Source organism: Nanorana parkeri, unplaced genomic scaffold (genome assembly GCF_000935625.1).
Source record: "Nanorana parkeri isolate BGI_ZX_2015 unplaced genomic scaffold, ASM93562v1 scaffold433, whole genome shotgun sequence".
Taxonomy (NCBI): domain Eukaryota; kingdom Metazoa; phylum Chordata; class Amphibia; order Anura; family Dicroglossidae; genus Nanorana; species Nanorana parkeri.
The window spans coordinates 457,349-473,670 of NW_017306701.1; the positions used below are offsets into that span (position 1 = coordinate 457,349).

General features: G+C 41.2%; 1 protein-coding gene across 3 annotated transcripts in view; it reads right to left on the reverse strand.

Moving 5' to 3' along the window:
* Positions 1–16,322, reverse strand: part of LYN (LYN proto-oncogene, Src family tyrosine kinase) — a 67,464-nt gene that overhangs the window by 33,088 nt on the left and 18,054 nt on the right. For 2 of the 3 annotated variants that reach the window (XM_018560123.1, XM_018560124.1), the window contains exon 2: positions 3,454–3,590. In XM_018560123.1, the coding sequence (XP_018415625.1) occupies positions 3,454–3,585 (132 nt within the window). In that variant the 5' untranslated portion in view covers positions 3,586–3,590. The remainder of the gene's footprint in view (positions 1–3,453; positions 3,591–16,322) is intronic. The other variant, XM_018560125.1, reaches the window with a different exon arrangement.

Consider the following 16,322-nt stretch of genomic DNA (forward strand, 5'->3'; position numbering starts at 1 on the left):
TTTTTTATATTGTCAAAAGTATTGGGACACCCCTCATAATCATTGGATTCAGGTGTTCCAATCACCTCCACAGGTGTATAAAATCAAGCAGCTAGACATGTAGACGCTTCTACAAGCATTTGTGAAAGAAGGGGTCGCTCTCAAGAGCTCAGTGAATTCAAGCGTGGTACCGTGATAGGTTGCCACCTGTGCAATAAGTCCATCCGTGAAATTTTCTTGCTACTTAATATTCCATGGTCAACTGTTAGTGGTATTATCACAAAGTGGAAGCAACTGGGAACAACAGCAACTCAGCCACGAAGTGGTTGGCCACTTAAAATGACAGATCGGGGTCAGCGCATGCTGAAGCACACAGTGCGCAGAAGTCGCCAACTGTCTGCAGAGACAATAGCTACAGACCTCCAAACTTCGTGTGGCCTTCAGATTGGCACAACAACAGTGCATGGAAAGCTTCATGGAATGGGTTTCCATGGCCAAGCAGCTGCATCCAAGCCTTATATCACCAAGTGCAATGCAAAGCGTCGGATGCAGTGGTGTAAAGCACACCGCCACTGGACTCTAGAGTAGTGGAGACATGTTCTCTGGAGTGACTAATTATGCCTCTCTGTCAGGCAATCCAATGGATGGATTGTGCCAAGTGTAAAGTTTGGTGGAGAGGGATTATGGTGTGGGGTTGTTTTTCAGGGAATCGGGCTTGGCCCCTTAGTTCCAGTGAAGGGAACTCTTAACGCATCAGCATACCAAGACATTTTGGACGATTTCATGCTCCCAACTTTGTGGGAACAGTTTGGGGATAGCCCCTTCAGGTTCCACAATGACTGCACACCAGTGAACAAAGCAAAGTCCATAAAGACATAGATGAGCGAGTTTGGGGTGGAAGAACTTAGCTGGCCTGCACATGAATTACAGCAGAGACTGTGAGTCAGGCTTTCTTGTCCAAAATCAGTACCTGACCTCACAAATGCGCTTCTGGAAGAATGGTCAAACATTCCTATAGACACACACCTAAACCTTGTGGACAGGCTTCCCAGAAGAGTTGAAGCTGTTATAGCTGCAGAGGGTGGGCCAACTCAATATTGAACCCTACAGACTAAGACTTGGATGCCAATAAAGCTCATGTGCATGTAAAGGCAGGCGTCCTAATACTTTTGGCAATATAGTGTATATACAGTGTATGTATATAAAAAAGGTGCACAGCCAACATCATGCCACATATGTGTGAATTCCCATACCACGGTCACCAATTGGTAAAAACGTTTACAGAAACAAGTCATATCCCCAAAGTGTGAATTATAGCTAAAAAGCTATCAAGACTCCCGAAAACGTGTAGGTTAGCCATATGTAAAGAAAAAAGGGAATAATTAAACAGAACAAATAGGGTAACGGGTGAAAGGAGATCTTTTAATGTCAAAGTGATTACAAGATCATTGTTTAGAAAGATCTAAACAATGTTGTTGGGATCCACCCCATTACATGATTGACAGCTGGCTCTGCCTCTCTAGAGCCAGCTGTGCCTGCTCACTCCCCTGTCTGTCTCTTCAGTCAGTATTGGAGGGAAGGGGGCAATCCATGCGGGGAGCATTGACAATCACCACTCTGTGCAGGGAGAAGACTGAGAGATGAGCGATCACAAACCGTTCTTGATCACTCAGTTTTCGATCTATAGAGCAAACATGTGACAGCAGTAGTGTTACCCATCGGCTCTAGCGATGGGGATGAGTAGATTTTACTTTCCCCATAGCTCTCCTTTAATTTCCTATTCCAGGGATACAACAGGAGGAGAGAGAGGAAATCTCCACAATGTGAGCAAAATCTCCTACTAGATAGCTGACATGGGAACAGCTGCCCCCCACTGGATGTTTGCCCTTCTATTCCTATTCCAGTGATACCTGTAGATTTTTACATTTCCAAACACCTTCTGTCCCAGTGACAGTGGTCACCCAGACAAATAGAAAGGGTGCACCTCCTCAGTGAAGGCAGAGATAGGTATAAAAACTCAACAAGAGCTGTAACACTTCCACACTTTTAGCTGGCTTTCAATACACTTTAACACACCATTTTTGGCTTGTAAGAACCATGAAAGCTTTGACTTTTGACTATTGCTTTTTAGGTGTGATAGGTGTATAATACATGTGCTGTCAAACACTTAGGTGGCCACATTTCTGGCACCAAAACTCTGGCAATATAAAAATGCTTCAAATTGTATCCAGCAAGTAATATTTCATACCGTCTAGGCAGTATGAGAGGTAAGAGGGCATTTTAGGCCGCTCAAAATATATGCTTTATAAATGACTGCTGATGTCATATTTGGAGTACAGTGGCATCAAGTATACGAGGAGTCAGGCATGACATTTCATGACATACCGTAAGTCATTATAGTTATTTCAGATGAGTCCCTTCAAGAACTTTATACAAGCTTTTTTTATTTTGTTAAAACTGAAGCATCTGTATTATCAGGCAGCAGTACACTTACTATAAAAGAAAAAAAACAACAATGTTTGAACAAAAATCACTTAGCCCTTGCTTGTTCTTTATTACAGTCAATTACCAAAGAATTTAAAGTATTCTTAGGCTTTATAGGATAGGGCTATGGTATAAAAGTGTCCAAACAGACGTTGACTCTGACAACTAATTATGCTCTTAAGACTTACAAGACCTATGTACAGGCTTATACTAACGGTCAACTGAAACAACACTGAACCCCTCCCCCCACCACCACAAATCCAGCAATATGGGTGGCCCAAGCACTAATCCCAAACCCACTTATCCTGACTGCAGACATTTCATTTTTTACAGTAGTTGGATGCAGATTCTGCAGATTTTTCCAAAGTGATTCTGCAAGTAGGAGACGATAGCACGAGGTAGAGATAAAGATAAGGTATGATGAGGATCTTGTGTCATGCAACCACTGGAGAGTGCTGCATGAAACAGATTTCTGACTTTGCTTCATAACCAGACAGGTACATCAATAAAGGTTTGCAACAAGGGATGTTCTTGTTGCAAACTTTTTATGTTGGCTAAATTTTACTTATCACAAATTTCCTTGAATGTGGCAGTATCAAACCCAAGTTATAGGTAAAATTATTTTTAATTTGGCCACGTATGTGCTGGATGAAACCAGACATAGATCAAGCTGCTGTAGAACACTGGATCAGTGATTATGTTTAACTCAATATTACTAAGTTTTGCTTTTTTTTCTGTCTGGACCAAGACAAAAAATAAAATTTGAAAAGTAGGGATATGCTTGACATACTGTTAATCAGTCATTAGCTCACTGGAGGCAGCTCCCATAGGCCAGAGTCTGACTCTTTAGGTGTTGTTAAACCAAGTACAGAAACAAGGCTGATGGCTTTTCATTACCCCAGGAAGAGACTAAATTGATGTAAGGGAAAAAGGGAAGTTGAGGAGCAAGCCATGCTAATGTATGTTTTCTTCCCTTGTCTATCTACTTACTGGCCTTTGTTGCTTACTGGACGTTGGATCTGGTACATAAATAGTTCGTTCATGGTTACGTACGGGATAGTTTTTCAAATCGTTTCCAATTTCAGAATTGCGTTTTTTCGTTTTTGATTCCTTGCATCCCATATTTTCTGTATAAACACAAGAACATAGATGCATAATTAGAAGGTTTTCTTTATAAGCAGGCTATAAATATATTAAAAAGCAATACATGTATTATCTCTAGTTATGCCCAATTTCAAGATTGGAGTGAAATCCATTATTCTAACACCTATAACACCCTGGTTTATAAATTGTAAAATTAAGAATTTATAATAAAGAAACAAAATAACATTTTAGGCATATTGCATGTTAATTCTAAAAATATTAAGCAATAGTAACGGATTATATTCCAGCTGATCATAGTAACAGATCAAATTCCCGCTAAGTGCAGCATAAAAAAGTGAAGGAACCATCTGACTGGTTTGCTAAGCATGCATGTTTTTGCACATGTGTTTCAATGTGGGCTTGACTTTTGCACATGGCATCAACAAGTGTTATTAATTTTGATGCTTGGCATATCCAAAAGCTGATTTGCAAATACTAAATGGCTTGCAATCATCATATGGTAAACAGAGATTTTTTGCAAAAGCACTACAGTTTAGACCTGTAGCATATTTTGTCACAAAGTAGGTTACAAAGTTTGCTCCACCAACCTTTACAAGGTGGTGTTGTGTCTAAGTGACAGTGTCTGTTCACAGTAGCAGTAGCACAGTAGTAAAGAACCAGAATGTTGGTCATCACTTCTTTTTAATTTTTGAGTGGTTTCTCATAAATACAACAAATTACTTTGGTTCATGCATTGTTTAATTCTAGCATGCATTACAAACTTTTGTGACTCATATTCAATAGTAAAACTATACAATCTTTTTACTTAATGCATAATACACAATGGTGCAACATGTCAAGACTGTTGCAGACTCAGTAGATGATGATTTCTTTGTGGAACCAGCAGATCAGAGACCTCTACTACAGTAGCACAGTACAGCTTGATGAAGGGCACACCCCAAGCTTGCTGATTGGACAATTAAGGATCAGCATTAGGGTGCCCATACACTCTTCGATTTTCGTTCAGAAATCGTCCACAAATGGTCTTTTGATTGATAATCGAACACCTGATGGGACACCAACAATTCTTTTTACTGTAATCCAGCTCAAATTTTCTCAAAGGGTAAGGCTGAATCGAATGAAAATTGAAGGATTAGTGGCGTTTTCATACAAAAAAAATCGCAGCAAGTACACAAACGAATATCTTTTCTGTCGATCGCTAAAATTTGGTGAGTTGGTATTGTTAATGAATGATTATCGAAATCGACATTGGTCTGTGCATGATGGGCTATTTGAGCTAGAATCAAATAAGGGTTCTTGGCAGTAATGCAAATTTACAATCGAAAATCTATAGGTGTATGGCCAGCTTTACAGTGAGGCCATCTGCTTTCTCCTCTGCCAGCATGTTCACTGTCAGCACATGTGCACTGGAGCAGTCTGTGCAGGAAATGGCGGTAGGCTAATATCAAGATACATTCAGATGCACTAGTTGTATTTAACCAGTTGACATCCGCGGTGTTAAACCCCCTTCCCATCCAGGCCATTTTTCAGTATTCAGCGCTGCGGTACTTTAACTGACATTTATTCCGTCATGCAGCGCTGTACTGAAATGAATTTTATACCCATAATGATTTCTAATGATTTTATTATTACTGCTTGGCAGATGTTGCCAAGTTATGGTAAATACTACATTTAAGCCACTTAATGCCTTGGTTCTCAACTGGTGGGTCGTGACCCAAAAGTGGGTCGCATCCCGTGTTTACTGGGTCGCCGCATACCTTACACTTTTTTAGGTGAGAGGCTTCCCAGCCTCCCCCTAGCACAGCACTGTCAGTTCTCTTTCCGAGCAGCCATTCAAAATATGCTGCCCGCTGCCGAGTGTCGACTTGAGGTGGGTTGGGCTGGTGCTATGGCCGCGAGGGAGCTCAATCCATTTATACATGCTCTGCTTACAGCTCCCACATGTGCCTTGTAGGGGTGTCTGGACCGGTGTGACATCACATCCTGGTTCTCAGCACCTCTATCGGCACACATGGGAGCTGTACAAGCAATGCACATATGGATGGAGTTCCATCACCGCACAGCAGCTCACACTGGACCCCAGGCTGAGGATCCACTCCAGTTCTCATAAGGTGGGGAGACTGGGTGGATCTTAAAAATAAAAAAAAATCTGTCTGTGGTAGTGTGTGTCTGTCAGTGTTTTTGAGGGTCCGTTCACTAGTACAGTGCAAAAAACCCACTGTACCATGCAATCGCACCTACTGTACGTTCTGGTGCGGGAGGGGCGTTGTACTGTCATTCATTTGAATGGCACACCAAAGTACCTCCCATCCACCGTTTGATCGCCTGCACCGGAAAGCACGGTACGGCAATACTGTACGTTCCATTGCAGTGCGACTTGGGTCGCAACTTAAGGACCGAGGACAAATGTGGGTCCTGAGGTTACACAGGTTGAGAACCGCTGACTTAATGTATGCTTTTATAGCAGATCACCTTTGTATATTTTTCTCTTTTGTTTTTCTTTTTATGGGGAAATGTTAAATAACCAATATTGTGGAAAATTATCTATTCTGATAATTGTATGACATTTTCTCAAATAATATCATTCATTTCTTTATGTCATGTCTTTATTTATATTTTCTTTTCATGCAGAATAAACTGTCATTAGAAAGTAACAATGAATGGAACAAACTATAACATTGTAATTCTGATATTTTGTGAGATATAAAATATGAAATATACATTACACTTAGAACTTCATCTCATAACATTGATATGATATATCAATTATGTATCCAGTAAAGCTTTTTTATACACAAAATATGAGTATAGTTCTAAACATTGCTGGACATCAGCACAATTGGTTACTCCGAAAAATGTGTTAACTATTAGCAGTAGCCATATTAGCCATATTAACAGTAAAGCTATACTCACACCAGATGCTTTGCATATAGTATGCATTAATGTATGTATCTTTCCCAACACATTTACTGAGGATCTTCACCGAACTGGGGTAGAAGCAAATAATGCAGGTCAATGCGGCAGCACTACAGGGCATTATGTATTTCCTAAATAATTCTCAGCATGATCCACAGCAATTGGTTCTAACTTTAATTCTGCAGCAGTCTGGCATATTAATAGGTAATAAGATAAAGGTTCTGTCACTTCTAATTAAAGATTCCAAGTGCTAACTTGAAGGACAACAATAGCAGCAGACTGAACATTTTTAACAGCAACTGTCTGTATGCCCCAAAGTTTAGACAGCCATGAATGCTTAGTTCATAAAGCAGGTACCCATAGACATCGTCATTGTTGCTGGATCTGTCTAAAATCAGCAGTAAAGGGGGATGATCATCCTATTTACTATTCGTTTGACTACAAAGGTCTTGCATCCATCCTCCCAACAAACCAATCAAAGATCAAAATTAGATTTCTGTTGGAAAAAAACTGAATTGAACACTACAGAAATTAACTTGCTCACATAACATGTATGAAAATGTATATTCTTTATCCTTGCAAGCAATTATAAATTATTTTGATAAGTAAGGTCAAGGCAGGAAGTACATGGATATCTTTCCAGTAGATAGACAAACATTAACAAAAACACCCATTTCTAGAGATGTAGAATCCATGACATGTCTTTATTGCCAACTCTGGACTCACTTCCTCTTCCAGTGATACTCTGTGTGTCAGGGTGGGACAGGAAGTAAGGGGAAATATCTCCACTGGCAATAAAAATCTGACTCCAGTGACAGAGATTTTAACCTTATCCTACTCAAAAGATTAAATAAAGAAATGGTTGTAGTTTGGATTTAATGGACATTATAGCATCACCTACAGGGTTATTCACAAAAGGGTGAAGAGTTTGGAGAAAGCAGGAGAAGTGAATCAATCTAGACCAACATAGCTGAACTGGAAAGTGAGCTGCATTGGATAATTTTTCCAGTTCAGCTATTTTGGCCTAGATTGGTCACTTCTCCTGCCTTCTCCAAACTCTTCACTCTTTTGTTAATAACCCTGTTAGTGTAATAATGCCTTTAAAGAAAACTTACCTTTTGACACAAAGGCATTCTCCTAAGCTAAAAAGCTTTTTTTTCCATTGGGTGTAACCATATCCTAAATTAAACTAACATTTAATCAGAACAGTACTACTAGTTAACTACTGCTTTACTATTTCAAGGCAAGCTAAAGTGCTGAGTAATATTCTAAGGTGGTGCTGTCCATTGTGTGACCCTACAAATCAAACCAATTAATTAATAAAATCCAGGTTCTGTATGCAAAAATTACTTACAGCCTGGAGAGTCCTAAAACACATCCAAAACCACGGTACTTGTGACAATGTTTTAAGCAGCCGTTTGATACATATTTCAAGATCTGTACAGGTCTGTGTGGAAACTATGAGTAGTCTCTTCAAACCCCTTATTTTTACAATTTTTTGTTCATGCAAATGTTTCATGATGAAAATATTTTCAATTCCCTTTTTTGCTTTTCTGGGTAGATAAGGTTGACAGCACTGAAACAGGAAGTTTTGCTCTCTACATGAGCAGATTACACATAGGACTGTAACCATTAACACAAACATTTAGCTCTCTAAGGGTTCTCATAGAATGGTGACTGCATTGGAGCTCTTTATATAAAGCCTACTTGTTATGTTGTGATTTGCAGAGTATACACAAACCTTCACGCCAGTCCATGCCCCAGAACATCAGTCCTGCAGATTAAAAACTCACAAAACACACACTGAGGAAAATATAGCTAGCAAGTTATATACAGATTCAAGCACAACATTAACACAAACCAGGCAGCCTCTTATATATCAAAAGATTTCCAACAGTTTTGTGTGCCGGATAGAACTGTATGGCTGGGAGAGGGAAGAAGTGGGAGGAGGACTCTTGTTGACCACTGGCCAGCTTGAGAAGGGCATTTTTTATATATTCCAGCTTGAGAGGGGACCTCTCACCTGGCCACCGAGGGAACCAGACCAGTGGTGAGTGGCCTCTGGGCCACAAATGTACTTTGATTTACCTATCTTCTATAGACTTTGCTGCCACCCAGGCGCAGCTCAGGACCCATTCTTTTTAGAGCAGCTTTGGATAATAGACACTCTTTAAAGAGGGAGCTCCAACCAGAGACACAGAGCCCCAATGCCAGCAACTGTAATTAAGACCCCACTGACCAGTGGACTAGTTAGAGCCTTTTTCATTATAGTTAGGCCACATATATTGTACCCTTACAGTATATTGGTAACTGTATTTGGTCTTGAATGTATTGCTAAGCTTGTATTACCTTTGTTATACTGTTTAACTAGACATTTTCCCACAGGGCTTTTGGTTTCTTGTTAAAGCCCACTTTGTATTACTGGTGAGTTGGTGGGATTGGTTACTGTACATCAACAGAAGGTCCCACCTAGCCAGTGGGTCCTGAGGGGGTAGCGCTACACACATTTTCTGTAGATATCACATTTTTTGTCATGGCCCCTAGGCTTATTAAAAGGTAATTCCACCAAAGCTGATATTTCAGTTTTCTGTAGATACTAGAGAGTTAAATCATGGTTTTCTATGTCTCAAGGGACTCCAGAGGTGAGTTTTCTTTGACTGGGTTCTTGAGCCCATTCAGGGAAAAGTGACAGGGTCGGTGTAAAGCATATCCCCCTGACCACCTGAAATTGACCTATCCTGTGATCCTCTGTAGATTTTTCTTTGGTAACATCACCGTTTCCTCTCTGACACCAGCCACCACTGGGTATTTTGGTGATAGCTGAGGAGGATGTTGTGACAGGGGAACACTAAAGCGCAAAGTATAGGATAGTTTAGGGAGGGGGGACTTTACACAGACCCTGACACATTGACTTTATTGAGCAAGGGGACAGGGTCTCTTCAAAGGGAACATATAGTTAATTTTTAGTGGGAAGCTAATGATTATTTCTGCAGAGTTTACCATGTTTGATGATGTAATGTTTGATACTGTATTGAATATTAAATATGTAGCTTGGCCATTAGAGGGATCTCGATGTAACTCAGTACAACTACGCTGTCTCAGTACAACTACGCTGTCTCTGTACAACTACGCTGTCTCTTTCCCTAATAACGTTTGAAGGAAAATATATTATGCACAAGGAGCATTGTTTTCAATCAGTCAAGCTGATTTACACACTTGCATTTTGAGAAGGAGCAGTAAATTTTGACTTTTGTGTATTAATGCAAAGCCAGAGGCAGGTGCTGCATAGGTATTCAGCAAATGTGGCTGCCCCAGGCCCATATGTAATTTCAAACCATACACAGAAACAAGGTTTAAAAGCTTGACACCTACTAATGCAGTTATTTATACTAAGGTGATATCTTTTATATCAGTCTTTAAAAAAAATAAAATAAAATTATGCATTCCTTTAGAGACACTATGAAAATGGAGCACAACAGACAACTGATGCACCCTAAAGGGATGATCAATATACTTCTGACGAGCCTATAACAAAAATGTTCCTTTCTGTACTCAAATGTAGATATTCACATCAAGATAAAATGTGCATATCGGTGTTTTTTTAAACAGAAATATGCATAAGTCTTTTATTTTTCTAGTTAGACCAGATTTTTTAAAACAGAAAAATACCTAAACTACATCCATTACTATGAGGAAGCCTAGGCTAGCAGGACAGATAGAGCATATCCTGAGGGCACCACCATTTAGCCCTACCTTCTTCCAACACTATTGGGGCTGTTTAATGAGTTTCATAAGCACTGAACTTTTTTTATGAGATACAACTGAAGGTCTGTATATAAATATATTGCACATAGTTGATTTCAAGCCTGAACACTAAAAATAGTAAAGAGGAGTATAAAAGAGATAGGAGGAAAAAACAGTTTTTCTAAATACCATCCATATATTTTTCTAACTTTAAAGTCATCAATATGGCATACTTTCATTGACCTCAATGAACTGTCTCCAACATACAATGGCATATACCCTAAAAACAACTTATAACCAAACATGTTAAGTTGGCAGTGTATTTTTCTGTATGGTTCCTTCTATGTTGGAAACTTTTAGCATGATTATGTGCATAGAAAATCTGTTGACACAAAGCATGAATGTTGTGAAAGTGAGTAATTTGGTTGGCCCTGACGGATTTTCCCAACATGCACCATACGCCTGTTTCTAAATGATCATTTCATGGTCTATATTTCTCACTACAAAGAGATTTTGAAGAGAAAAATGTTTGATAAATACTTAAATATCAAATAGACTAGGGTCTGCTTTAATACGATACAAAGTGGAACTATATAACATATAGAAAGCAGTTAGAAAAGTCAGCTTTTTCTTAATTTGAGAAGGAAAATGTATTTCCTTACTGCTTGTACTATAATGTTGAATGGGAATTTCCCCCAAAAAAGAGGAACCCCTTCTTGGGGACTTATGCTAGTCAGCAGTGCTTTCTATCTTTGACTCCTATTGTCAGCTGTTTCGGGGCTCCCTGGAAACCTTGAACTCTGCTATTTTTATACTATAGTTCTGACTTAAAATGTCTATTGATTTCAACAGGTTTCTGAAAGCCACATCGCACAGCACAGGAAAAAGCCACATAGGTACAAATAATCTAGTGGAATCTGTGTTGCTTGTAAGTGGCTCCATATCAGATTAGTGGCAAAGATATTGGGGGTGGGAACATCCTGTTTGGTAACAGTCACATGAGCCCAAGAGCTACAATAAAACCTATTTCCTACTTTTTCTGTTTAATATAAAAACTCCCTTTGAGTAAAACTGTATTTTGCCCACACCGGTATATTATCCATCAGATTGGTTTTCACTCAAGACTTCTGTGTGAAGCTGGCCACACATCACAATCTGATTTACAGTCTACTTAAAATGGACTATCATCTATGTAGTACAAATGCCTACCTGACTGGATATGAAACAAATGTATTACATAGTTACATACCGTCTTTCCCCGAAAATAAGACACTGTCTTATATTGTTTTTGCCCCCAAAAAACACACTAGGTCTTATTTTCAGGGGATGTCTTTTTTTTTTTATGTGCAACAAAATGTACAACAATCTAAAGTTATTCATGTACAACAATCCAAAGTTATCTGGTATCACTCCGCCTGTCACAGTAACCGGAGCTATAGAGGGAGTATCGGCTAATGATTTTGATGACAATGACAATGATGATTCTTTAAAGTTGAACTCCAAGCAGACATAAAAAAAACAAATGTATGCAGCTTTGTATTCATTAACCACTTGCTGACCGGGGTGTTTACACCCCCTTCCTGTCTAGGCCATTTTTCAGTATTCAGCGCTGCGGTACTTTGGCTAACGCTTAGTCCGTCATGCAACGCTGTACTGAAATGAATTTTATACAATTTTTTAGCGACAGATAGAGCTTTCTTTTGGTGGTATTTAATCACCACTGGGTTTTTTATTTTTTACTATATAATAAAAAAAGTACTGAATATTTTTAAAAAAATGGTTTTCCCTTTACTATTTTAGGAAACATTTATTTTTACCCATTTTTTTGCTAAAATATAAAAGTCGGGGTCACGTCGGGTAAATATACACCAAACATGTCAAGCTTTAAAATTGCGCGCGCCCGCGAAATTGCAAAAAACACTATAGCCAAAATTGGTCAGAGGCGACGCTTTAAAAGATTTTACCGCTCATCAGTTTAGTGTTATCAGTGATTGATGGCCCTTTAATGATTGCTCTCATTGCGATATGTAATACGTGCAGCATAATTGGAGCAATCATAGTTTTTGCGTGTAGGCGCATCTAACGCATTTTTGCGCATCTATGTGGGGGTGGGGGACTTTAAAAACATTGTGTGGGGGTTTTTTGTTTTGTGTGTGTACATTTTTATTTATTATGTGAGCAATTTTTTTTTCTACTTTTTTTACACTCAACTTTATTGTTATCACATAGGGTGCTAAGAAGTACCCTATGTGATAACAAATTACAATGACAAGTCCCCTTTATGGAGACATCAGGGGTCTCTAAGACCCCTAATGTCACCTAGGGACCCCCACAGAAGCTGATGAAGCACAGATCTGCTTCATCAGCTTCTCTCCGGTGACAGAGGAATGCGGAAGTGATGTAATATACATCACTTCCTGCATTCAGAGACCGGGAGGAGAGTAGAGGGAGATCGGGTCCTGATCTCCCTCCGTTCTTAGTGCACAGAGAGACATCGCCCGGACCGGATGGACACCCAGGATCGCGGGGATGGTGGCGGCGGGGACAGCAAAGGTGACCAGAGGTAAGGGGGGCACACCCTCACTTGTATTGCTTGTAAAGACGCCGGACCGCTTGTATGTAAACGGCCATCGCTGGCCATTTAAAATCGAGGCGGTTTCCCACTCGTGCGCGCCAGGGGGCGCGGGCACGAAGGACGTCTAAAGACCAGGAGACTCCCGTCCGGCCGTCTTTCAAGGAGGACGGGATATCATGAATGGATCACTACCTTCGTGTTTTTTTTCTGCATTTTCCATTTTATACATAAAAAAAGATTTACAACACTTCTATGCACATTGATGCATGGTAATACATGTAGATGCATTTTAACGCACGTTGAAATTGCAATGTAAAGAGCACTGCAACTCATGTTAAAACTTACAGCAACGCACATAGACTGGCTTTGATGCATTGCCATCGATGTCAATCTGTAAGTGTCATTTAACTGCAGCAAACAAACAATCAGGTCTACTCCCCTGGCAGACAAGGCTGTGTTGTGTGGCAGAGTTGTGTATATCTCAGGAATGGATAGGCAGAAATACAAATTCCTGGCTGGTAAAAGAGCACCCATGTGTGCACCAATGTATTTCTATTCCATTTATCTGTTAGCCTGCTTTAAAGGAGAACTATAGGGGTCAGTGCTTTTCCCCATAGTTCTCCTAAGGGTAATGGGATGACACAAACTAGCTTCCTCCCGTCACCCAAAGCTCAGTATAGCCCGGTATACTGAGACGCGGCAGCCAGAACGGATCGCGACAACTCTGTCTGGATCCACCCAGCTGCATGAGTGACAGCTGGCTCTGCCTATCTAGAGGCAGAGCCAGCTGTACCCACCCCTCCCCCGTCCGTTCCGCCAGTCAGCGCTGGAGGATCGGACAGGGGAGGGGGGGGGAATCCCTGCAGGGAGCCGTGAGTGACAGTCACGGCACTCTGCACGGATAAATCGAGAAGTAAGCGAGCGCCGGTGTGTGTTCGCGAACGCCGGTATTTGTTCGTGAAAATCACTCGCCTCATAATTCTCCTTTAAGTGCACTCATACAATATATGCTTGTTAACACTTTTAGAGGAGACTGTACAATCAGATTGTAACATCTTAATGGTCAATGTACTGGTTTGCATTAAACACAGCTTGTGTGCTTGCTGTGAGCTATGATTGGGGATCATTTTACTATTAAAGGAGAACTATGAGGTGAGTGCTTTTCACTCACCTCATAGTTCTAGCCGACCTGTGACAATGAGACTGTCACAGTTCGCTCACCTCTCGATCCTGTCACGGCAGAGGGGCTGGATTTCCCTCTCCCCGCTCCAATCCGCCAGCACTGACTGGAGGAACGGACGGGGGAGGGGGCGGATACAGCTGGCTCTGCCTCTAGATAGGCAGAGCCAGCTGTCAGTCACGCAGCTGGGCGGATCCAGACATAATTGTCAGGATCCGCTTCAGCTGCGGCGTCTCAGTATACCGCGAGCTACTGCTCGCGGTATACTGAGCCTAGGGTGACGGGAGGAAGCTAGTTTGTGTCCTCCCGTTACCCTAAGGAGAACTACTGTATGGGGAAAAGCCTAAACCCTATAGTTCTCCTTTAATCCTGGACTTTCCAGTGTGCGTTTCTGCCTTTCCTTTCTTTTTTTCTTTCTTTCTTTGCTTTCTTTCTTTCTTTCTTTGCTTTCTTTCTTTCTTTCTTTCTTTCTTTCTTTATTTAGTAACGCAAGTTTAAAATTACCCACCCATTGATGTGCAAACACAAAGAGATATTAACGGTTGCTGCACATTGTATCGACGTTTACACAGTAGACGGGACTTTCCTGATAATATTTGTCATTTGAAACTTCTGAAACTGGTGAAACCTGTTCTAAGGCAGCTCAGGCAAGGGAAAGCGAATGAATTAATTGTCACATGAGATGCAGTCAAAGCTGACAATGAGATCTGATGCCATGTCTGAAAATGATAAATCCAATCAGGAGAGATAAATAAAGCTAAGCAAAATGATGCAAAGTTTCTGCACGGTGTACATGTTCAATGACCAACAGCTGGCAAAGTAAGACCTAACCCACTGCAGAGGGTTCCCTGTATCAGAAAGAGATACGCCAGAATTAACAGGACAATGTTACTATATTTTTTTATGTCAACGATAAAGACTTTGCAACCGTATACAACATTAGCAGGAACCCACATATGAACAGACACAAGGTATTACAATTATACAGGTTATGCTGACTGTGTTGCAACAGTGAAAGCGAAACTCTAGGCCATGTCTGGCTGTGGGCACAGCTGCAGTCTCCCCTCTCTGTTGCCAGGGCCGAAAAGTGGCAGCAGGCGCCCTGTGCTGGAACACTGAGTGTTTCAGTTTGGCACCACATTGTAGATAAAAAAAACCCTTGATGCAGAGCAACAAATTACCTTCCATCAGTACAGGTGCCCACTCGTGACATATGACTGGGGAAAGGAAGACGTTTCTGTTCCTGACAGGTACTGGTACTGATAGCAGGTCTGAAGTAATTGGGGGAAGGAAGGTGGAATATCTGCTGCATTCAGCCTCCACTCTGTCCCCCAGTCCCCTGAGACCCATCAACCAGCTGCAAATGCCCCTAACCCCTCACAATGCCTGGCAGCTCCCATAGTGCTTCCCCTAGCCTTCCACGGGTTCCCCCAACCTCTCACAGTGCCCCACAGGCTGCTGCAGGACTTCCAGTCCCCTATAGTACCCCCAAATGCAAACAGTGTCCCACAGTGACCCCTAACCTCTGACAGTGCCCCCAGCCTCTACAGTATCTACCAGTCACCCACAGTTCACCCCGTAAAACCCTCAGACCCCTCCAGAAACCACATTCCCCATAGCTGCCCCTCATCCTTCACAAGGCTGTCAAGTCTGCTGCAAAGTTCCCTAACCCTTTTCAGAACTCCCAACCCCCAGTGACACCTGTCTTTTTATGTAAGTCATTGAGCTGAAAGAATTTAGCAAATCAGCATTTCTTACTTCACTCTGTTATATAGCAGTACACAACACGACTGAGATCTGGGCTAATAAAGGTGCAAACAAAATGAAAACCATTAACCAGGGTGCCCTGGCACATTGGGGTGCCTTCCGGCTTCTTCAGGAGCGCCTCGAATTTTGTGATGGTAGGACTCTGATATGAAGGGGGCCTTCTGATGTGAAAGGAGGGCACTGACATAACAGGGGGACTCTCAAGTAAAAAGGAGCTTCTAATATTAAAGGGGGTCTTCTAATGTTAAGAGAGCTCCTTTTGTGAAGGGAGGGGGCTTCTAATGTGAAGGGGATGGTCCTCTGAAGTAAAGGGGATTATGATGTGAAAGGGGGGATTCTGATGTGAAAAGGGGGATTCTAATGTGAAGGGGGGCTCCTGATTTGAAGGGGGACTTCAATGTAAAGGGAGGAACCACACTTTTTGTTTGTTTTTGTGTTGGGTCCCCCCTTATAATCCATTACATTGTACTCTGTGGTGCCTCAAGATTGTGCATACTTTTTAAGGGTGCCGTGACTGAAAAAAGGTCGAGAAATGTTGCACTAAATATAGTGCACCTATTCAAAATGGACTGG